The following is a 24,147-nucleotide window of genomic DNA, read 5'->3' as shown; positions in this document are numbered from 1 at the left end:
TCCCTATCCCACTATAGGAATTTGTGTTATTTTGTAAAAGAATATTAATCATTTGTCACATAATAAGCATACTTGATATAGTTTGAAGAGGCATATTCAGTATTTCAGTATGTTATTATTTTTAACTTTACATTACCTAAAGTTAGGGCAAAAGGAATATTGACTGGAAGAGATATGGTATGGGGAAGGCAGGAGATTCTTAGAAGGGGCTTAGAGGAGGATATGCCACCATAAATACATATTACAATCACATTTAAATCTTAGCTTTGTAAAGAGGTAGTATGGATTTAAAGAAAAAAATGGTTGGAATCACTAAACTAGGTACTGGACTTTTATTAATAAAATCCAAAAACACATTAGTAATTCTAGTAGCCATATCACACAGAGGCCTCATTCTAAATTCACCATCAATTTAAACCTCTCTTTCTTTTTGAAACCACTGCTGTTGCTAAACCTCTTTTCCATCTATATTTATGGACTTCTTTCTTATATGTCATACCTAAAGTTTATTACTTCCTTCTTCTGTATTCAGCTCATTATCTCACCTATGAATTTCTTTTTGGATCTTCCCACCAGTATCTTAATTTGCTCCCCTTAATAAGTCCCCATCACCTTCAGATTTAGATAGCATGCCACCTAGATCTTCATTGTACCATATTGCTCTGGACCCCTTGGGTCCCGTATTCCAACACTATGAAACTGGCAAACAACTCCACTAGACCAAGTCTATCTTAATAAAGACATGCTCCTTTTCAAAAAGTTTATGGCCATTTGATTTTTTTGAAAAAATATAAACTTAAGCAGCAAAAAGAAGCCTTCTGAATGGGCTTTCTAAAGCTTAATAATTAGCCAACAATTCTATCACAATGGGATATAGATCTCCATGTGATTAGCCACTGATGCTCTAGCTTTGCTTCAAAAATCTGTTTTGTAGAAAATTAGGTTGTAATTGTTTGCATTGTTAAGTGATATTTATCTGGGAAACCAGCCCAAGAGAATCATTGTACATCGGTGGTTTGGTAAAGGGCTTTTTATTATGTGAGTTAATAAGCCATAATACAAGTCACTTTATTCGTACTTTTTGCATGACCTTTTTCTACAAGGAAAATAAGAAAACTATTCCTGACCATGGACCAAAAGGTTCAAGTAACTTTTTAATTAAAAATAAAATTGTTGGGGTACTTGGCTGGCTCAGTGGTTGAGCTTCTGCCTTTGGCTCAGGTCCTAATCCTGGGGTCTGGGATCGAGTCCCACATCGGGCCCCCTGTGGGCAGCCTGCTTCTCCCTCTAAAGGCCTATGTCTCTGCCTCTCTCTCTCTCTGTGTCTCTCATGAATAAATAAATAGATAAAATCTTTAATAAATAAATAAAATTGTCTATTCTCCCAACTAACACCTCATCTGTGTGGATAAGGACTATTCTGTATTTTCAAAGTTCATGATCATAATTAATGCAAGGGAGGAGACAGTTTCCTTTCTTCCCTTTCTGGGTATTTTTGTCTAATCTATTAATTAACTTACATAATTAACAGAGAAAAACAAGTTGAATTCTGTTTCTATAGGAGCCCCACAAAGATGGGAGAGACAGGCAATGGAGGCTTGCATGCATCCTGAGCTAAGGAGAAGGGGATAGGAGTCTGGGGCTGTAAGGAGAAGAAGATACTTCACAGGAAGATGAGAAGAGCAGATGTTTGGTAAAAAAAAAAAATGCTTGTCTAAAGTATCAGCTCAAAATAATCCACATGCCAAAGTGGCACATTTTGGCAAGGCTCATTATGAACCCCTTCAGTAGCCATCCTTGAAAATATACCTGAACAATCTCTCCTTGATGATCAAGGAGATCTTATGCATAGTTGTAAGGCTGTGATATGCTTTGCCTTGACTTTTCAATTATTCTTTCTAAACCTAACTATAGTAGATATTTGACTGGGCTTTCTAAGCTCATGTTTGTTTGGGTTTTTTTGGTGGTATTTGTTTGTTTGTTTTAACCAGCAAAAACATATAGAAAGCTTTCATCAGCTTGGCCTCTTTGTAACCAACAATATTTTATTCATTTTTATATCATCTTCAATAACTACCATATTTTTTCTATCATGAATAAGGCTGCACTGAGTATCTTTGTGCATAGAACTTTGTAAACTTTTGCAAAGATACTGGTAGAAAAGACTTCTAGAATTGGTATCACTAGGTCAAAAGGTATGTTCATTTAAATAGTGATAAATACCACCAAATTCTTTTCTTTAAAAACAAAGTATCTGTTGATATTTCCTTTTTTTTCTGTTGATATTTCCTAATTGCTTTTCAGGAGTGTCTGTTTCTACATGCCCTCATCACTTTGGATATCTGTCATCATCATTTTTACCAGACTTTTTAGGAAAAACTATTTCTAGATTAACTAGTTTTCTTGTTTTAAGAGAAAGCCTTTGTTTTGTTAATTTATTTCTTTGTTTACTTTAGAGTGAAAAATCTTACTGAGATGAGGATTTTAAAGTGGGAAAGTCAAAGTTCCAGAGTTTGCTTCTCTCTTTTTTAAAGATTTTATTTATTTATTTATTTATTTATTTATTTATTTATTTATTTATTTATTATTTATGAGAGAGCACATATGTGCATGAATAGAGGGGAGGGGTAGACAGAGAGGGAGAAACAGACTCCAAGCTCAGCATAGATCCTGACATGGAAATCCAGGACCCTGAGATCATGACCTGACCTGAAGTCAGATGCTTAACCAAAAGAATCACCCAGGTGCCCTCAGTGTTTGATTCTTTTTAAATAATTTTTAAAATAGAAATGTACATTGAGAAAAGCACACAAATCATGAGTGAATAGCTCAATGAGTTTTCCTTACCTGAACTCATCCATGATACTACAGTATACATCAAGGAAGAGAACATTACGAGCCATCAAGAAGTATCCCTAGAGACTGCTTCTACTCACTGCTCCCTCTCCCAAGGTAACCACTCCTCTGACTTCTAACACCACAGGTTATTCTGGCCTAAAACATGTAAATAAAAAAACTTTCATTTAAATTCATGCATATGCCATATCCTCTTTGATGTCTGGCTACTTTTATTGACCATTGCATGCAGTATAGATGGCTCCTTCTCATTGCCATGTGGTATTCCACAGCAGAATCACACCACAGTCTGGTTCTGCTGTTGATGTACATCTGAATTCTTGCCAGTTTGGGGCTATTAAGAATAAAGCTGCTTTGAGCATTCTTGGATGTTTCTTGAATGAATGCACTCATTATGCTTGGGTATATAGCTAGAAGAAGGGTGACAATGTTCATACAAGTTTAAACATCCTTTTAAAACACAGCTTCAACCATGTCATTGTGCTCCATGTCCCTAAGACCAACTGAGAACTTTTAAAATGGATTTTTAAAAATTTTACACCAGGTTATCTTCTGACCATTTCCCTTATCCTCCTCTCTAAAGCACCTTCCCCCAAGGTGACCTCAGGAATCTTCAGCCATGCCAACTGCATGCCATTTTGCTTACCTTTTTGTTTTTGTTTTTGTTTTTTATTTATTTATTTATTTATTTATTTATTTATTTATTTATTTATTTATGATAGGCACACAGTGAGAGAGAGAGAGGCAGAGACACAGGCAGAGGGAGAAGCAGGCTCCATGCACTGGGAGCCTGACGTGGGATTCGATCCCGGATCTCCAGGATCGTGCCCTAGGCCAAAGGCAGGCGCCAAACCGCTGCGCCACCCAGGGATCCCTTGCTTACCTTTTTGAATGATACACCTGGAAATTTTTCAGCTCTCCTTTGCACTGTTGGCCAAGAATACCTTGCATATCTTTCAGGTCTTAAGACATTTAGAAACCTTCCCCTTCCCACCAAATTTGGTGGGTTTTCCCACCAAAACCTTCTTCTTTCAGGTGTTTATCATAATCATAGCATTTATATCTCTGTGTTGATTTTTTTTGTCTGTCTTTCCCACTGAACTGTAAATACATTGAGGATATTTACGTTGCTGTATACTCCTGCCTAGCAGGATGGTGGCAAACTGTAGGTAGTCATCAAAATATTTGTTGAATGAACTAATGATTGTGTAAAGGAGCCAGTGAAAGTAACTCAGATGCCTCAGCACCTGAAACTGCTGGCTAAAATCAGGACCCTGAAATCTTAATCCTTCTACTTGAATTTCTAGAAACTCTTCCATACATGTCTTTTCTGTACTTACTCTCCACTCCATCATGGCTTACTTCCCAAACATACACTGCACAAAATAAGTGCTAACAATTTTAGACCATAGAACAATAACTTTGCATCACTTCACTACCACAAATATCTGTACATGGAAAACTGGGTGAGAGGCTCCATTCCTAACCTTACTAACTGCCCTGGAGTAAGTCTTCCTGAGTTTCAGTTTTCCTATTTACAAAATGGGTAATCATAGAAACTAATTCTTAAGTGTATTGTAGGATCAAAAACAAAACAAAACAAAACCGAAAAAAACCCTAAAGTCTGGAAGGTAAGCCACTGTGATCTACCAGTGTTCATGGTCACTATTACTCTTACAACTTCAGGCACACTCTCAGAGATGAAGAGTGGGACAGATCAGCCTCTCTTCACTTAGCAGCAAAAATGTTAATTTCTCTCTGTCCCTCACTCCACTTATCAGATGCCTAAGAAAAGAGTTGGAGTTTAAAGTCAGCTGCAACAGGGATTGGCAAACCTTTTCTCTAAAAGGCAAGAGAGAAATAGTTTATACTTTGTGGGCCAGAGGGCAAAATTGAGGGTTTTATGCAGATACTTAAATGGTTGAGAGAAAATAAAGTTCCACAAAATTTTTTATTGCCGAAATTAAGATAAAATGATAACAGAGTGAAATGGATTTTTCTCTCTCATCTTCCAAGACCTAGAGCCCGAGCACCCTTCCTCATGCTTTGAACTTCCTAGATGCAGCTTCCTGTGCTTGAAAAGGGGAGAGTGAACGAGTAACAGTTTACATGGTGCTAATGCTCACTCTTCTTAGATTTGCCCGGAGTGAGTGGACAGAGCTGGGAGTCCTGCATTTCCTTTTCTCTACTTCCTCTTAAATCTTCTTGCCTCCTACACTGTAGGCATCTCTCCAGTCTGATGAAGGAGTTAATGATTTTTTCTAAGGTCAATTTGACCCAATGTGATTTCTGACTATTACTCTTTATGGTTTTTAAAAACCTTTAACAACCATATCCTTTAACAGATATGGAAACTGAAGGTGGGAGTGATTGAACAAGAATTCCACAGTCAAATACCAGAGCTAGGAATAAAACTGCACCCTGAGTGATCTGAATCTGTTCTCTTGGCTGCTGAGTTGTTTTGTTTTGCTTTGTTTGTTTGTTTGTTTATTGATTGATTGCATGCAAGCAGTGGGAGGAGCAGGGGAAGAGAGGGAGAGAATCCCAAGTAGACTCCACACTGAGTGCAGAGCCTGACATGAGGCTCCATCTCACAACCCTGAGATCATGACCTGAACTGAAATCAAGAGTCAGAGACTCAACCACCTGAGCCACCCAGGCAGACCCTGGCTACCCCCTTGCTTCTCTAAGCTTTCAAAAATGATGTGCTGAAAGAAAAGAAAAAAATTGGTGGGTTCAGGGTGAGAGATTAGAAGGTGAAGGACAGGATGGAAACCATTCTAAGTGGACACAAATGTCTAAACAAAACTATAGAGAAAAAGAGGAGGTGGGCATTCTCTCTGTAAGGCTCTTCCCACAGACTTTGTAGGTTCACAAGTATCATCCGGAAATCGCTTTCTTCCAAATGTCTCCATACATTATTGACTCTATCAGAAACTTGGTATGAGCCAACTAGGCCTTCCCAGTAGCTGCAATCCCCATGTTGACCCCATTAAACTGAATATAATTTGCTATGAAGAAGAAAACTTTAGCCTTAGGTTGAAATTTATGTACTTTTTGGCCAGCTTTTCCCTAATGCTATTTCATTATAATCATTAACTCACATGATTGTTTTTTAGAAGGAACTTGAAACTTTAGTAACCATATTCTGCTTTTTCAAATTATCACTCATGAAATCTTTTCTGAAAAACTGACACCTAACCAAAGAAGAATGGTCATTTTTTACAGGCTTCTCACTGTATTCTTTATGTATGACTTACCTAAAAGAATGGTTTATTATTTTAAAGACTGCATTATTTTACATTAGGTGGGAAAATGTCTCTCTCATGTCTATATAACTTAAAAGTATAAATTAATCTATTTCTACATACTGCTTCTACATTGCTCAAATGACAGTCAATAGTTTGGCCATAAAAGTGGCCATAAGTGTTATTGGCCAAAAGTGTTAGGTTCACTTTGCATTTCTTTAAATTAATTTTTTATTCATATCACCCAGCATAATTAAAACAGTAGAAGTGCTGATGACTATGGTGTTGTACAGTTGGAGTCAGGCTGTACTGAGCACTTCATATTACTCCATTTATTCCTCACAGTTACCTTATGAAGAAGGTGTTCTTATAACCCCATTTTACAAAGCTCAGAGTGATTAAGAAATGAATCTGTTTTATATGATGTATAAGCAACAGAATTGGGATTTGAACCCATGCTTGGCAGTTACTGAGCCCAGGACATTTTGCTGTAGTATTTTGCCAATCATTTCATGGCTCTGCTATTTGGGATTTCCTAAGGACAGAGCCTTAACCATTCAGTTGACTATGAGTCAGTTCAATTGATTGTTGAACTATCAGTTGAGTTATTTGGACTCCACCTACAGTAGAAGTTACAGAAAATCAGTAACAAATTGATTCTTGGAGCACCTGGGTGGCTCAGTTGGGTAAGCATCTGTCTTTGGCTCAAGTCATGATCTCAAGTTCCTGGAATGGAGCCTACATTGGGCTCTCAGCTCCAGAGGGCTGGTTCCCAAAAGGACTGAATGCCTGATAAGAGGGTTGGGACTTTCAGCCTTATGCCTTTACTTCTGGGGGAAGAGGGACTGGAGGTAGAGTTAATCACCAATGGCTAATGACTTAGTCAGTCACATGTATATAATGAAAATTACACATAAACCCCTAAATGGCAGGGTTTGGAGAACTGGGCTGCTGAACACATCAAGTTTCTGGGCAGATGGGTGAAAGATCCACCCAAGACACTCCACCCCACTCCCATACCTTGTCCTATGCATCTCTTCCATTGGGCTATTCTTGAGTTGTACCCTTTATAATAAGTCAGTAAATGTAAGTAAACTGCTTTCTTGAGTTCTGTGAGCCATTCTTGCAAATTATTGAACATGACACAGGGTCTTAGGAATCTCTGAATTTACCACCAAGTCAGACAGAGGTGCAGGTGATTTGGGCACCGCATTTGTGACTGATGCCAGAGGTGAGTTCATTCTTGTGGGACTGAGCCCTTCAATCTGTGGATCTGTGCAAACTCCAAGTGGTTACTGTCAGAGCTTCATTGAATTGTTGGATATCAGTTTCTGTTGGAGAGTTGGAGACATGGCATGAGAAAGAAACCATAGAATCCCCAATGGCCTTAGCACATACAATAAAAGGAAGAGGGTATATTGGCACATGTAAAAAGTTCAGATTCAACACTGGCCACTCAAATGTGTCATGAGGGCTGGCTCCCTTGCTATCACTTCTCTCTACTTTTCTCCCTGTTGACTCGGTCTCACCCTGAATCCCCCCAAAGGTCAGCTCACATCTTCAGGCCCAGCATAAAGAATTCTGCTTTGCACCAAGTACTTCCACACAGCCCTCAGGTTTAGTCTGGCTGAACCAACTTGGATCACAGGTTCACCCTCAAACCAATCTTTGTGGCTGGGATGGACTATGCCATTTGGCCTATGCTGGGTCACAGTCCCACCTTTCGAGGCTTTGTTCACCTGTACTGCATGAACTGAAACTAAGGTGGGGTGGTCACTCCCCAAAGGATTTAATGCTGTTAATTGGCAGAAGGGGAAGTGAGTCATAGGCAAGCAAGAACAGAGGGTTTCAGCTACAGAAAGTGATAGTCACCATTATCCCCATTTTGCAGATAAGTAAATTAAGGTTTAGGAAGTTCAGAGTGACATATCAATTTGCCTGTTAATAAAACATAAAGTTAGTGTTCCAGCCAAGAATTCTCAGGGTAGTCACAAAACCACAGTGCATTTCTAGAAACTAAGTCTCTATAAGTAACAATTTTCAAGAGGAGTTTGTTGCTTCTGCTTATTATTCCAACTCTGATAAGAAACCAGGAAAAATTATCCTGGTCATTTGACATCCTTTTATCCAATCCTCACAACTTAAAATAGAACAAAGAGATATAGTTAGATAGTAAAGTAAAATTACTAAAATTCTTTTTAAAGCTAGCGATAGCCTCCCTAATGTAATATTAACAATATTCTATATAGAGATAACCATGGTGTGACATCATGTCACCCTTGCCACATAACGTAGCCTAATTACAAGAGTAACATCCTATCAGATTTGCTGTATTCTGTTTTAAAGCCTGTAATTTAAAAGTTCCACCCTCATTGGGGTGTATGGGTGGCTCAGTCCATTAAATGTCAGCTCTTGATTTCTGCTCAGGTCATGATCTTGAGGTCCTGGGATCAAGCCCCATGTGAAGTTCTGTACCCAGTGGGGAGTCTGCTTGAGTATTCTCTCTCTCTTCATCTGTCCCTTGCTCTGCTCGATATCTTTCTCTCTCTCTCTCTTTCTCAAATAAATAAATAAGTCTTTTTAAAAATTTAAAAGTTTCACCCTCACTGAACAGGAAGAGAATCTACAGGGCATGAACACAGCCACTCTGGAATCTGTCACTGACTCCATCATTAGGTAGATCTTCATTCAACTTGTCCTACCAAAAATACGTTTCCCATCACTGCAAAAACAAGTCATCCTTGTAGCACCAACAACCTGTATCAAATAGTTCTACTCCACCAAGACTAACCTAGCTCATTAGGACGAAGGTAGTATTTCCTGGTTCCTTAGAAACATCCAGTAATGATCCATACACTTTCATGACATTTATTACTTTCCATTTTGAAATACCGATTATTTTCTATGTCTAAACTCTTCAACTAGATCTCTGAAGCCAAGGACTATTACTTCCTTTCATTATTTACACATCTTACAAATAGTTATTCAAATCCTAACTTATACCAGTGTATTAGAACTATATTGTGTGTCAGGTAACAGAAAACCCCAACTGATGGGTGGATTAAACAGATTGGCAGGTGGTTTATTTTTTCTTATGCAACAAATTATTTGAAAGTAGAGCTTTTTTTTTTTTTTTTTAAAGTAGAGTTTTGGTGACATTGGTTTGGTTTTATGTTGTTGTTTTAGCCTTCCTTTCTCACTGGCACATGATGGCTACTGTAATATCAGCCCACAAGCCTGCATTTCAGAGAGGAAGAAGTAGAAGATGGTAAATAGGGAGGGGTAGTTGATATGTTAGGAAAACCAGGTTTCCTAGATAGCCTCACTAGACTTTAATTTGTAACCCATTGATAACAACTATGTCATGTTCCCACCCATAAATAAAAGGAGAACAGAAAAATATTTTTGAATGTGTAGTCATTTGGCCACTCTGATCAAAATACTTGTTCTAGTTCTATGAAAAAGAAGTACTGAGTTGGCGATGTGGTTTTCCAGTTAGGCATTATGCTGGGCATTCAGGACACCATGATCAATGAAAACATTTTTGGCCCCTTTTCATACAGTTTTTTACTAATTAGAGGACACAGTCATGAAAAGTATTTGTTGAACACATGTAAAATTCAGTTGTAAATGTGCTGAAGTGAAAAAGGTCACAGTGCTGTGAATGTTAGGAATGGAAAGGAAGAGATATGAGTCACCTAATTAGGGAAGTTAGGAAGGCTTCCCTGAGGAAGTGGCACTTCAGGTGGTTCAGTTTTAGCACCTAACAGAGAGTCCTCCATATATAAGTTCATAGAAAAGAAGAAAAGATGATTGCTGACAATCTTTTGATGCCTATATTGTAACAGTATTTCATGAATCTGTTTATTGCAAGTAGCAGAAAATCTAAGTTAAACTCAATTTTTTTTATTAAAAAAAGGCATATACTGACTAAAGTTCGGCTTCACCTTCAGGCACAGTTGCATCAAATATCACCACCAATGGTGTCAGGAACACTGCAGTTTTCCACTTGGCTTCCCTCTGTGTTGGCTCCATTCATTTGAGGCCTTTCTATCATGATACTAGTGGCAAGCTCCTGATTTATATTGTTTTATCAGAAACTGCTGTAGAAAAAAAAAATTACTTTCCAAGAATAAATGTTTTGCATTTGGCTCTCATTGTATATGGCTTAGGCCAGGTACCAGCCCTTATAGCAATCCTTCAGTCTCTAGAGAACACATGATACACGTTGCCTAAATCTCGTGCCTTCTCCTGAAGTGGAGATAGAACCAGCATCCCCAAAACTCCATGATCTGGCAATGGGGAAGAAGACCATTGACTTCTCATGGAAAACCAGGAAACATTCACCAGTAGAGGTGGGAATGTTTGCTGGGCAGGCAGAAAGAACAGGGCCCTACCACAGAGGAGAAATGACTTATGGCTTTAATGACTGCCTCAGCTGTCAAAAATAGTAGTAGTAACACTAAGAAAAACACTTATTTTCTAAATGTTAATTATAACTACTCATACAAACTCGTTCTACACTGCTGACATGTGGAAACCTGCTTTACCCAACCCAGAAGCCAAAGCTCGCTCACTCTGTGGTTTGAAATCTCTTAAGAATGAAATTCCCAGAGAGTGGGTGTTTAGTAGGAGTAACACCCTTCCTTCAGCCCTCAGGTCTATACTGCATGCCCCACTGCTCATGCGTTCATACCTCCCTTAGTGCACTAACCTGCTTAGAGAAGGTACGCTAAGTGAAGCTTGTTTCAAGTGCAGATGGTCCCAAGTAGGTTAACGTGTGCCCAGTGGCCAGACTAAGTGGTTTTCGGATGGCCTTAGACTTCTGATCACATCCACACAGCCAGGGACAAAATGAAACCTTGTTTATCATCTTGATAAACAGTCCCTTTCAGTGCCTCTGGACGCTGTATGTAACTTGGTAGAGTCAAATACTATTAAATTGTCATCACTGTCAAAAAGAGAAGTAGTAAGTTTTTCTACCTGAATCATAGTTAATGACTTCTACAATGTGTAACACAAATCAGAGTTTCTGTTTGTCTTCTTTGCCCCTAAATGTGTGTTTTCTGCTCTCTCTGGCTGTGAATGTGAGACACAATCTCATGATATAAATAAATATATCCTTGTATTATTACCTCTCAGCTAACCCAATAAAATATAAAGATGACAGGGCTAAGATTCTTGGCTCAGATGAGGTTTATGCATGGAGGAGGCTTAAGCAGCTATATCTCGTCCTAGTTCTCCAAGGAAGGCACAGATTTGAAAGACTGTATTTCACAGATGAAAGCCTTAGAGATACTGCCATCCTCGTTACTATTAAACATATTTATGGAAGTTATTTAAACACTTTTATGGGGGCAAAATCTTCTTTTACTTTAATCATCTGGAAGAATAATTTATTAGGTAGATTAGGCTAGCAAACAGATTGACCAACAAATCACCCTCAAATCTTGTTGGCTTAAGACAATTTTATTTCTTGAACGGGCAACATGCCTATTGTGGCTTAACAGTGGAGCTGTGTTTCCCAAAGTCCCTCACAATTAGAATTGCTGGAGCAGCCACCATCTAAAACAAGGGAATATGGGTGGACAAACTGTGGTCCAGAGGTCCTATCTGGCCCACCATCTATTGGTACCACCAATGAGCTAAGAATGGCCTTTACCTTTTTAAATGCCTTTTAAAAACCCTAAAAGAATATTTTGGGACACATAAAAATGACCTGAAACTCAAGTTTCAGTTTCTATAAGTGAAATTTTATTAGCAGACAGCCACACTCACTTGTCTGAGTATTGTTCATGGCTACTTTTGGAATAAAATTGCAGAGTTTGGTAGTTAACCACAGGGACCAGATGGCCCATAAAGCCAAAAATATTTACTATCCGAACCTTTTTAGGGAAAGTTTGCCAACCCCTCTCTAAAATATTTCTGGGTTGTCACACCAGCAGGAAGAGAGCCTGGGAGAACCTAGCATAGAGAATTAAAAACTCCACATGGAAGTGATAAGTCACTTCAGGAACACAGAAATAGTCGCACGGCCCCACCTCCCACAACGGGACCAAGAATACCAGTAAGCCCAGGAAGAAGAGAGCCAGAGACAGTCAATTAGCAGTTCTGATGGGTGCCACGGCTAAAACTAATAATAGCAAGAATATTAATAGCAGGAAATTGCATTATTCTTATACTTCAGGCACTGTTCTAAGTGCTTTGCCAGTGTTCTCTCATAGAGCCTCACAAGCTCATCCTGACTGTACTATTACCTTCCCCATTTTACAGGTGATAAAACTAAGAATGAAAAGCTTAAATGATTTTCCTGAGGTAAATACAGCTAATAAAGAGAGAAAGGCGGTATTACAGCTCAGTCAACAGAGCTCCAAAATCCAACCTGAACTTTGTACTCTTAACCATGGTACCACACGTGAACCCTCTGGGACTCACAGAAATCCCACCTCTTGCTACTCTAGAGACCACTTCCTGACAAAACCCTTAATTATAAAAATTGGTAGATGCAAAATGCTAATTTTAATGTTTGTAGAACAGATTTCCATAATGCTTAACAGTTCAATTAGGAATTTGGGAGTAATTAGCTCGCGGATGGATATGGATGTTCATGTGGTTTGCCTGCAGATACCGAAGGAAGAGCCTGCAATTTAAGATCAGTTCCTGACTCAGCAGGACGACCTACTGGTGGGCATCAGACCCTAAAGTGAGAATGCTTCTTTCAAAGGAGAGTATTTTATGGCCACTTTTTTCCTTGATTATCTCAAAGTGTATCTTAGTCTTCTTGTCTTTGCTTCTCAGCCAAGTCAGAAATGTTGTTCCAAGGGCATTTTCGTTGTTGTTGTTTAGCTTGAGGAAAAAATGTCAAAGAACAGTTATGGTTTAGAGGTGATGGATTTGGAGTCATCACATTGCCTGCTTTATTCGGTTGGCTGTACTTTTATGTTTTCCTAACGGAGGAATTATTTTGTTTTCCTAATAGTGTTATGTTTCTATTAACATTCATTATACTCACCTGCAAAGGATAATAGGAGAATCTCATTTTAAGAGAATAAAACAAGTTTATAATTGTTATTGGACTTCCATCCCAGAGAGTATTTCTGCTTGTATGCCATTAAATAAATGCTGTAAAGAAACAGAGAAAAATGAGTAAAGACATAGGAGCAGATAGGCAGGGATTCAATAAAGAGAGCACATTAGACCCACCATTGAATGAATGGTCCAGACCTTTGACAGGAGGTCCTGGAGACTGAAAGGTAAATTCTTCCATCTTTCAGCCTTTCACAATTCTATCTTTCTATCAAAATCCGTGCGAGTGGGGCAGCCCTGGTGACTCAGCGGTTTAGCGCCTGCCTTTGGCTCAGGGCCTGATCCTGGAGACCCAAGATCGAGTCCCAGTCGGGCTCCCTGCATGAAGCCTGCTTCTCCCCCTGCCTGTGTCTCTGCCTCTCTCTCTCTCACACACTCTCTCTCTATCTCTCAAGAATAAATAAAAAAATAAAATATTTTTTAAAAAAGAAAAAAAAATCATGTTAGAAGTTGTCTTTATTTTTTTAAAAAAACTTTTAAAAAAATATTTTATTTATTTGTCCATGAGAGGCACAGAGAGGCAGAAACATAAGCAGAGGAAGAAGCCGGTTCCCCATGGTGGGCATGGTGCGGGACTTAATCCCAAGACTCTGAGATCATGCCCTGAGCCAAAGGCAGATCAACCAGTAAGCCACCCAGGCATCCCTAGTATCATCTTTAAAATGGGGTTTAATTTTTTATGTTAATCATAAGAAAGTTAGCTTTTATTTATAGTATGCCTACTGTGTGCTATTTGGTGTATTAACACACAATTTTCTAATTCTCCTAAAATCTTGTAGAGTTGGGCATTTTCCTTATGAGGGACCAGAGTTTATAAATTACAACTTGTTCTAGTCACCCAACCAGTAACCCAAATTAAGTTATGTGAAATATAATTTCAAAATTATCATATTCAACCTTTAAGGTCAGTGTTTCATGTAATTTTAGGGAAATTACCATAGCCAGAGAAATTGCTGATGTAAAATAGGATTGCCTGCCTCTTTGATAAAAATTGTTTTTGTATCATTCGCAGCCTGGAAGGCTTGCAGTGGAGAAGGAAATCCTGATAACTTATCACCCAGCTGGACCAGTGATTTTGGTTTAGGCAAAAAGTTGGGGGAGATCCAAGTGGGATTTAGGTGAAGAACTTTGTACATTAGAGGGGGAAAATGGACGTAGCTATTCCTCTAAAAGCTTCATTTCATTCTAACCCTTGCCTTCATCAAAATAGTAGAATACAACGTATTTATTCCAGATCATTTGATATCCAAACCATCACTTGGGTTATCCTCCCTAATGCTATCCGAGTCATCCTTGTTGGAAAAGAGTCAAAGTTCTATAGTATTTAAAGAATACTAAAGAATCAAAGGTGTTCTTATGAGCTTATTGGTGTTATCTTTGGGGAAAATTTATTTGCATGTTGTTAGAGCAGTTTTTAAAAGTGATTTCTACAGTAGAGTTTCAGCGTATCCAATGTGTAAGCCATTTTCTTCCTTAAAAAAAAAAAAAAGAAGTCTGGGGACAGGTGATATGTTTATTGTGGTAATATGTTACTTTTAGCAATCTTGTTCTAGGGGAATGGGGGCTTAAATGTTTCCAGTCATTGGCCTGGACTGAGAGTAGGGATATAGGTGTGAGGAATGGTCCATGTTAGTGAAATGAGGGAAAAATGGAAAGGATCATTTTTTCTCCATAATAATTCTAATTCCAAAAGTATTACTAACAGCAGAATGCCTTTCAGAGCTTACACTGAACGAGATATTATTAAAACTGCCTATATTTACTTAATTCTTATACTCTTTTCATCCTCTGAACAACTGAAATTAATGCTATTTTATTATCCACATTTTATAGATGAGAACCTTGAGGCACAGCATGAAAAATGATCAGAAGCAACAGATCCAGAACTTGAATCTTGGCAGCCTAACTCTAGAATCTGTGATCTTCTTCATTATGCTATATTGCCTCAAACAGGGATGCCCAGCCCAGAATTTGTTCTTTTTTCCTACATTCATCTGTCTTCTACATACCCCAGAGCCCTAGGAAGGAGGAGATGGTAATTTGTTTAATCTGAAGCATAAACAATTCAAGCAGCCATTTTGTCCTCCTTGACCAAAACATGCTTAAGGATCCATTAGTGTCTCTCTTGTCAGTGATTTACAGACCGAGACGCTTGGAGCTTCCTTCCAGTCTACTGGGTCAATAAAGCATTTTTAACAGTCTTAAATATGCATTTCTGACATCTACTACAATACATTCCAAAAGAACTATTTATAAGGCCTTGATCAAGACATCCTATGGGAGTGAATTAAAAAAACAACAACAACAACAACTGTACTTTGTCTTAGACATAACAGCTTTTAAAGAAAGGGACCATTTGCCCTGAAGTGAATATGGAAGGATCCAAATAATGATGTCAGTCTTAACATTCCTTGATTACGTTTTATTCATTTCCTCTAAAAGTTGCCCTCAACTATAAGCAGATATATCCTGGCTTAGCTATTAATAAGGACTGAAGTTTCCTTATGATTACTCTTAATTGCTATTTCATGTTCTAGTCATTTCACACAAAATAAAAAACTTGCCTTTGTACATTTTGGCTCTACCCCAAACCAAAGTTCCAAGACAATTTTTCTAGAAGGTGTATTAGAAGGTCACTTTTTGGCAAAAGCTACATCTATCTTTCAAGTTCGTTTTCTTAAAAGAGCACATATGAATATTTGAATAGGAAAAGTTCCCCCAAAGAGGACTATTTTATTTTCCATCTTTCTTCTTTTCCCTTCTTTTATTTCCTCTTTGTTAACTCGTCTTTCTCCCCCTCACTTCTTTCTTTACTTCTTTCTTCCTCTGATTCCTTCCTTCCTTCTTTCCTTCCTTTGATCATTCAGTCATTTAGCAAATGTGTCAATTCCTACCCTTATGCCAGGCACTAGGGATAAAGAAATAAACAAGATGTGGTCCCTGCTATCAGAAAGTGTCCAGCCCAATAGCATAGACAAACATTGCTATTGGGAGATGCACTGCAAAAGAGAGGTTTGGCTTGCAAAGAGATCATACCATGGGAATCCAAAGCTAGTCTTTGGGAAAGGTTCATTCAACAAATATTTACAGACCAAACATAAATCCGATTCAAAGCTGAGCACTAGGAATAGAGTGATAATAAAAAGAAAAATTACTGCCTTTACCCTTTACAGGAAAAGCAAGACATTATTTGAAAATGTCAAAATAATACATTGTGAATATTATTGTGGGAGAATGTGAGATTGTGGAATCACATAGCAGGGGAATCTAACTGCCAGTATAGTTCAAGGACACCTAAGGAAGACCTGAATGATGAGTACAGGGATCAAAAATAAATAAATAAAATAAAAATAAAGTATAGGGTTTAGACTTCTATCCTCTCCCTTTTTATTTTTAAGATTATTCTCTTCTATTCCAACTTTATACTCTCCCCTAGCATTTCCTTTCCCAGAAAACCTGGTGTTGTGATAATTTTGAATTGCTTGGCTATGCTTCAGCATTGACATGAAGCCATCAACACGAAACTATATGACTGAATGTCAAATTCCTTGGCAGACAAAAAGGATCGGACATTAGCAGTTTCCCATAAGTGCCCATTCTTAAATGGCTGACCCAGTTTGTAGCCCAGAGCAATCCAGTGGCTTGGTATGAGCTCTATTAGATGACCATTTGGGGAGCAAGCAGGGTTTTTATGATGCCAGCCTTCAAGTTTTTAGCCATCTGCTTGCCAGTCATTTCTAACCTTATCATCTCTTTCTATCTTGACATATAATTGTCATCAATGGGGACTCTTTTTAAGAGAAACATTACCCTTAGCAATTCATCTCTGTGTTTCCTCACTTGTGCAGGGCAAGACAGTGATGTATTGAGCTGAGAAGGAGGGATCATTGCTTGGAGCATATTGGGCTTGGCTTTTTTTTTTTTTTTTTTTTTTTACTACTCCAGCTCAGAGAGAGTTGCTGCTGCCAGAAATAATCTTGAAATGCTGTCTTTCCCCCCCTTTTTGGATATTAGAAATTTTCTCTTCCTGTTAAAAATAGGTTTTGATAATGTGCTCAGAGGTTTGACAAACACAAGAGAAAAAGCAGGAAAGAAAGTAGAGAGCTGTTCCATGGAGGTTCCCTGCAGGGGACTTTGCTGTTGCCACTATGGTGAACATAGACAAAAGGGAGTGAGAAGCAAGGCCACCATTTAGAAAATTTATGGTAGAGGGGGACTGAGAAATTGATGTTCATCTAACATATATAACATTTTTAGACTGACCTATGTTAGTTGGGTAATTACTGCATTTACCTTCTACTCTAAAAGAACAATGAGACCTCTTATAAAATGAGATTTAGGATATGAGTCTAATTTCTTATATTTTACCTCAGATGTTTCCCATAGACAAAGTCAAATAATGATATAAGCAATAATCTGGAAAATCTGAGTAGTACAGACAACATTTATACTGGCCTGTTCTTTATGCCACACTCTTCACCTTTAGCTAATAGGTCACCTCACCATATTACTTGCCTTACTTACTACAGATGCTGGGTGAAGTCCAGAAAAGAAGCTATTTTCCAGATAATCCATAAGCAAAAAAAGGGAAGCTCAATTTTCTCAGCACTTAAATGACTGCTTTGAGAGGCCATAGCTCATCTTGAAATCATTTTGACTTGGATTGAGATAAAATTTAGGACTGGATTGGTACTGGCGCCAAAGCAAAGTCTGAAAGACATTTACATGACAAATATTATCATTATGCTTTTGCAATAACCTTGGCAGTTAGGTTTGAAAGGACAGTTCACTAGGTAATCTTTAAAATGCAGATAAAAAAATTTGAAGGAACAATTTTCTAGTTTCTAGGAATGGTTATGACAAAACTTACCCTTCCCTTTCATCAGCAGGACAAAGCTGGGGAATGTTTTAGTTTTCAGTACCCTTTTTCAAGCAACCAGCTAACAAAGACAATAGATAATTAGGACTATAGTTCCAGAACATCTTGAAAAATTCTCTCCCTGTTGTTATAAGAGAACTGAGCTATTTCCTGTCAATGACCTAATATTTTTATTTCATCAGTACAAGTCAGGGACCAGATTAACTTGCTCTGGTTGTCTATGGCTAGGTCAGTCACAAATATAAACTTTTGGATTCAGATTTGGTCCAATCAGGCTTTCTAAATTTTAGGGTCCTCTGGGTTCCAGGACCTACTTGCATATTCCACATTGACATACCTAAGCAGTTGGTATAAAATGAAGCTGTAGCTGAACCTGTCAAGACCAAATGAGGTTGTTATTTAGAGCAACGTTTCTCTGGCTTCCTGTGTGCAAATCCATGAGCCCATGGAAGACCTGGTCTGGGGTCACTGACTTTACACACACAGTATGAATGAAAATTGAGTACTTGTCAATTTCCAGTCACTGAGTTATCCTCCCTTTTTCAGAGAAATTTCAACATATATGCCAGGATGGGACTGGGGAAAGAGCACTGTGTATGGGATCAGAAGATCTGGCCTCTGGTCCACATGCTGCCAGAGAATAGGTACCTGGGTTCTTAACACATGGGCTAGCTTTTTACTACTCTCGATCTCAGTTCCCTTCCCTGTAAAATGGGAATAATCATAACTTCATTGGGCTTTAGTAGCCATAAAATGAATTAAAAGTTTATAATGTATCTATCATGGTGCCAGGAACATAGTAAGTAGTCAAGAAATGGCTAACTCCTATATTACTAGAGTTATTACCACTAGTAATATAGCTGTGTCACTTGCTAAACCCTTATCAAATACTAATAATATTATGCCAGACGGTGTTTAATAAATAAACAATAGGAGTATCTGTCCTTGAGGAGGTTATATTGGGGGGAGAGGGCACATAAAAACAATAAGATAATAAATAAATTACATGTAGTAATTGAAAATTACAAATATTCGGGATCCCTGGGTGGCGCAGCAGTTTGGCGCCTGCCTTTGGCCCAGGGTGCGATCCTGAAGACCTGGGATCGAATCCCACATCGGGCTCCCGGTGCATGGAGCCTGCTTCTCCCTCTACCTGTGTCTCTGCCTCTCTCTCTCTCTCTCTCTCTCTCTCTCTGTGACTATCATAAATAAATAAAAATTTAAAAAAATAAAATAAAATTACAAATATTCTGCAGGTGACACAGGCAAGGACATGGAGCAAAATAAGGGAGATCATTAAAGCTTTCTAAGACAATTATGATTTAAATAGGGTAGTCAGGTGAGGCTGAAAAAAATGATATCTGGGGCAAAGATGTAGAGGAAGCGAGGGAGGGAGCCAGAGATTTGCCATATTCCATGTAGGGCATACTTTAACTTGTCAAGAAGGCCAGAGAAGCCTCATATTTAGAGCAACCTTCTGGTTTTAGAGTAACCCTCAAGAGGGACCACACCTGCCATGTTCAGGAAATAGCTTAGAAGGAGACCAGTGTCCCTAGAGCAGAGCAATGGAAGGAAAGGTGGTAGCAAATGGGGTCAGAATGTAATTGGGGGAAGAAGTGTGAGTTGGATATTTAACTCTGATAATCTTTGTAGTAAAGTGTTGACTTCCTCTTGGAAGTTCTTCATCAATAAAGAATGACTACTTGTGGCAAGATGCACAAAAGCAAAGCTCTGGAGTCCAGCAGACTAATTCACACTTGTGTAATTTGGGGAATGTTATTCAATCTCTCTGAATCTCAGCTTTTCATCTGTAAAGTGGGGACAAAAGCCTTTACAGTTGCTGAGAGGTTTATAAATAATGTAGGTAAAGTGCCATGTACTGTGCCCAGCATCCAATCGAAGTTCAGTAAATGTCAGTGAGCACTGAGCTGACACAGAGCAGTTGCTTTGGCTCATCTACAAGGATGCTAGGAGAGAATGGCTTTGGGCCTCCAGTGGACACCTCATTGTCCACATTATTTAACTCAGAGCAATAATTTGGATGACCGGCACATCTGTCATTGATGTAACTGTAAATCAAATGAGACTCAAGATGTATCCTAGAAGATTTTCTATAGCTTGTGCCATTTTCACTCATAAATGTTGCTCTAGTCTTGTATTAAAGCCAAGTGGTAACTTTAGAATTGGTGGTATTTTCATGAAGTATAATACCAGCAATTAACTGAATTGACTAAGGGTAGTTGGAGATGACAATTTTAAGTTAAAGCAACCTGATTGCCAGTATCTGGGTGGAGGAGAATAATGTGATTAGCCCTATTATTTCACTAACTCTAATCCCAATAAAGGCAACAATGTAATACTCTTCCCATGATCCAAGGTCAGGCCCCTTACTTCCTGCTCATAATTTTGCGTTGTTTCTTCTGATTTTCCACCTTGCACTTCTCCAACCCCTCCCTAACAGAGTGGCCAGGGTGGTCACTTCTGAACCATATCTAGTTCCTGTCAGTTCTTAGCTTCAAAATCCCTATTAGTGCCTTACTGAAACAGAATCACACTGAGTACTCTTTCTGGAGAAGGAAGCTTTCTCCAGTTGAATCCCATTTCAGGTCTTTAGTTCCATCTACTAGAGCATATTTTTTTTTGAGCATATTTTTTTAAATGCCCTGACCAGCTTCTTAGAGAAATCTGGTTCTAGGACTGGGGTAGGAAATATTCAGGATGAGCCTGGGGCATCTTGTAGAGTAAGAAAGGAAGGAAGTGCTCAAAAAAGGTGAGGAGGGGGCAGTGCAGGGGGACAGGACACAGAAACCAACTGAAAGAGCTCACAGTGGCCAGGGCTAGACCATTCTAAGCAACAAAATAAATAATGTAGTATTGGATATAACCCAATGTGTGAAATAAACATCTGTGCGTCCATACTGATATAAACGATAGAAGGTGGATGGGAGGGAGGAGACACATCTGTCATGCAGACGAATTCCCAGTAATTTTAGTAGATGTTATAACCTCAGAGAGGTGAAGCATAACTGTCTACTCCCTAAGTGTAGGCTGCACATAGTGACTTTGTCACACAGTAACAAAGAGGACCATAGAGAAAAACACGGAGGAGAGTGATGTTACAGTGGGGTGATCTGACGAGCAGTACCTTAGCCAAGTGATCAAGGTCAACTTCAATAGTGGCAAGTCACTATTAGTGTGTACTGATATGATATGATGTGATGAAAATGGCACTTTACCTCTGTAGTCTTCCTCTAGAAATACATAACCTCAGTCTAATCATAAGAAAAGCATCAGATAAATCCCTCTTGAGGAACATTTTACAAAATAACCTGAGCAACGCTTCTCAAAGGTCATCAAAAAGGAAAAAATGTCTGAGAAACTATCATAACCAAGAGAAGCATAAAGAGATAAAACAACTAAGTGTAATATGGGATCCTGGATGGTACCCAGGAACACAAAAAGACATTAGGTACAAACTAAGAAGATCTGAATATAGCATAGACTTTAATTAATAATAATGCATATTGTAACAAACCTAGCATACTCATATAAGATGTTAATATTAGCTGAATAAAAATAGGAAATAATAGGGTGTGGCATGTGGGAACTCACAGTACTATCCTCACAAATTTTCTATAAACCTAAGACTATTCTATAATTAATTACAAAGTTGTGTTTTAAAAAATACCCCAATCTTTCACGTTAGTGAAATGGTTTTCCTGCATCATGACCTGTTGAAGTTCTACCTTTCAACTCACAACTTAAGAAGCTTTTTGAGTTCCTCAGAAACAAATGGGTGTCCCCTTCGACCTATGTCTACAGAACTTGGTACTTGCCTTATGGTGTTCATTTTAAGTTAATTTACTTATTTCTTCATTCATTTAACTAACAATTATAGTGTGCCTACAGCAGTTGTTGACAATAAGGCTAACGTTGACCCTGACCAAGCTTTCAACTTGCTTGTGGTCATAGACTTGTAGAAATAGTTGTGTAAGGAAATGTGTGGAGTGCCAAGAAAACCAGCAGTGGTAAAAGTGAGATGTTCTCAAAGGAACTGACCTTTGCATTGAGTTCAAAGAAGACTTAATGGAGTGAATGCATTTGAGTTGTGGGTGGGGGGGTGGAAGGATGGGAAGTAGGAAGGAATATTCTAGGACAAACCATATATGCACAGTTACTGAGGCAGAAAGGAGGGTGACATTCCCAAGGAAATATATCAACATGCTCAGATACGATCATAGGTAGCACATGCGGACTCTCCAGTATGTGTCAGGCTCAGTGCTAACCCCTATACATGTGTTGTCTTGGTTTTAACTCCTGTGAAGCAGGTGTTAATATTGTTCCCATTTTACAGATGAGGAAACTAAAGTCCTCAGTAAGTGGCAGAGCTGAGATTCAGGGTAAAACAGGCTGGCTAGAAAGCCCAAGCTCTCCTCTCCCACTGAGGGGAGGCCGAATTAGTCCACCTTGAAGCAGAGACTCTTGTGTTTCTTTCCCACTAAACTGGGATGTCTCAACCTGGACACAGATGACATTCTAGACAAGACAATCCATTGCTGCACTGTAGGATGTTTAGCAGCATCCATGGCCTTCACTTGCTAGATGCCAGTGGCCCCTACCCTCCACCAGTGATGACAACTGAAAATGTCTCCAGACTTTTCCAACTATCACAGATGGGGAGGGTGACTAGCAAAATCGGCCCATCCCCACCCCTGCCTTGAGAATCACTGCATTCTATTGTGGGTTCTCAGGATAGGATGGAGCTGGGTCTTAGGTCTTTCCTGTCTCCTCTCTTCCTTTTCCTCCTCACCTTTTTCCCAGTGTTTCCTAAGGGCCTACCATGTATGGACTGAACACATGTCCCTAACAATTTATAACATAGTAACTTATATATAATGGTTGCTTGACAAATGCTTGCTGAATTTATGCCAACTCAGTCCTAAATGTTCTGGATCCATTCTTGTCAAATAAAATACATTCTTCCTGAACATAAAACTTGATATTGGGAAAGTTAATTCCTGGTTTCTAGTCACTTGGAGTATCTTTTTGTCCCTGCAGAACTGTCCTACAACCTGGCAAGAGCCACCTGAATGCTCACCAACATTCGACAGATCCAGCAGTGCACCTGTTAAGAACTAGTGGAGAGTGACATACATTAGGTTGCCAATAAATGTTGAATGCATGGCTGACCTGTAACAATTAAGTGAAGCCATATGCCTAGCTCTGTAATTTGAGATGCCATTTAAAGCACATACCTATTTTCTCCAGCAATTCCTTCTATCATTTTTGGATGAGATCTGGATTTGGGAAATGACTCCCGATTTAGAGTTTTTTATTCAGCCTCCTTGAGAGTGGGCAGGCAGTGGGAGGGAGAGCTAATTTTTGGGCAGTTTTCCTGCCACTGTAGGTCCTGTATCGCTGGAGTGTCAGTTGCTTGCTATTAGTAGGAGGGAGCTCAGAGAAGTCTAAATGGAAAGATAACACAGGAATGAGCTCCCAAAATATAACGCATTTAAATCAGGTAGGCTCTTTATTTTGCGTTAGCTCCAGGCATGGCATCGCTTCACTGCTTCTCAGTATATACAACCTAGAATCATCGCCTCTTGAGGGCTATTCATTGGTGTTCTTTGTTGCATTTGAAACATAGCGCTGTAACACCTGTCTTCTCCAGGACTGTGCAACCCTAGCATAGAGTCTTGTATACATGTGTAAATAGATGTTACACAGAGTGGGTGGGAGAGAATCCCACAGTAATTATACTTCTCAGAAACTATTTCTATAATTTCTCTCCCTTTCCCCAACCCCTCCACACATACCCCCACAGGGCTTAATGGCCCCTGAATTATTTCTAATCAGCGTCCCTCTTCTTTCCCTCTTGCCAGAAGGAGGGACATGTGAAGTGATAGCCGCGCACAGATGTTGTAATAAGAATCGCATTGAGGAGCGGTCACAAACAGTAAAGTGTTCCTGTCTACCTGGAAAAGTGGCTGGAACGACAAGAAACAGACCTTCCTGTGTCGATGGTAAGTAGCTGGTTTTACATCCCTCTTTAGGTGTTTATCTAGGTGTTTGCGGTCT

General features: G+C 38.9%; 1 protein-coding gene across 2 annotated transcripts in view; it reads left to right on the top strand.

The window, feature by feature from the left end:
• The window catches only part of TAFA1 (TAFA chemokine like family member 1), a 488,942-nt gene that overhangs the window by 351,209 nt on the left and 113,586 nt on the right, over nucleotides 1-24,147 (top strand). Inside the window, exon 3 of one of the 2 annotated variants that reach the window (XM_077858121.1) lies at nucleotides 23,955-24,092. In XM_077858121.1, the coding sequence (XP_077714247.1) occupies nucleotides 23,955-24,092 (138 nt within the window). Of the gene's footprint in view, nucleotides 1-23,951; nucleotides 24,093-24,147 lie in introns of both variants that reach the window. The other variant, XM_077858120.1, reaches the window with a different exon arrangement.

This window comes from Canis aureus, chromosome 19 (assembly GCF_053574225.1).
Source record: "Canis aureus isolate CA01 chromosome 19, VMU_Caureus_v.1.0, whole genome shotgun sequence".
NCBI classification, from domain to species: Eukaryota; Metazoa; Chordata; class Mammalia; order Carnivora; family Canidae; genus Canis; species Canis aureus.
The sequence above is the reverse complement of the archived record's forward strand: the minus strand, read 5'-3'. Positions and strand labels throughout refer to the sequence as shown.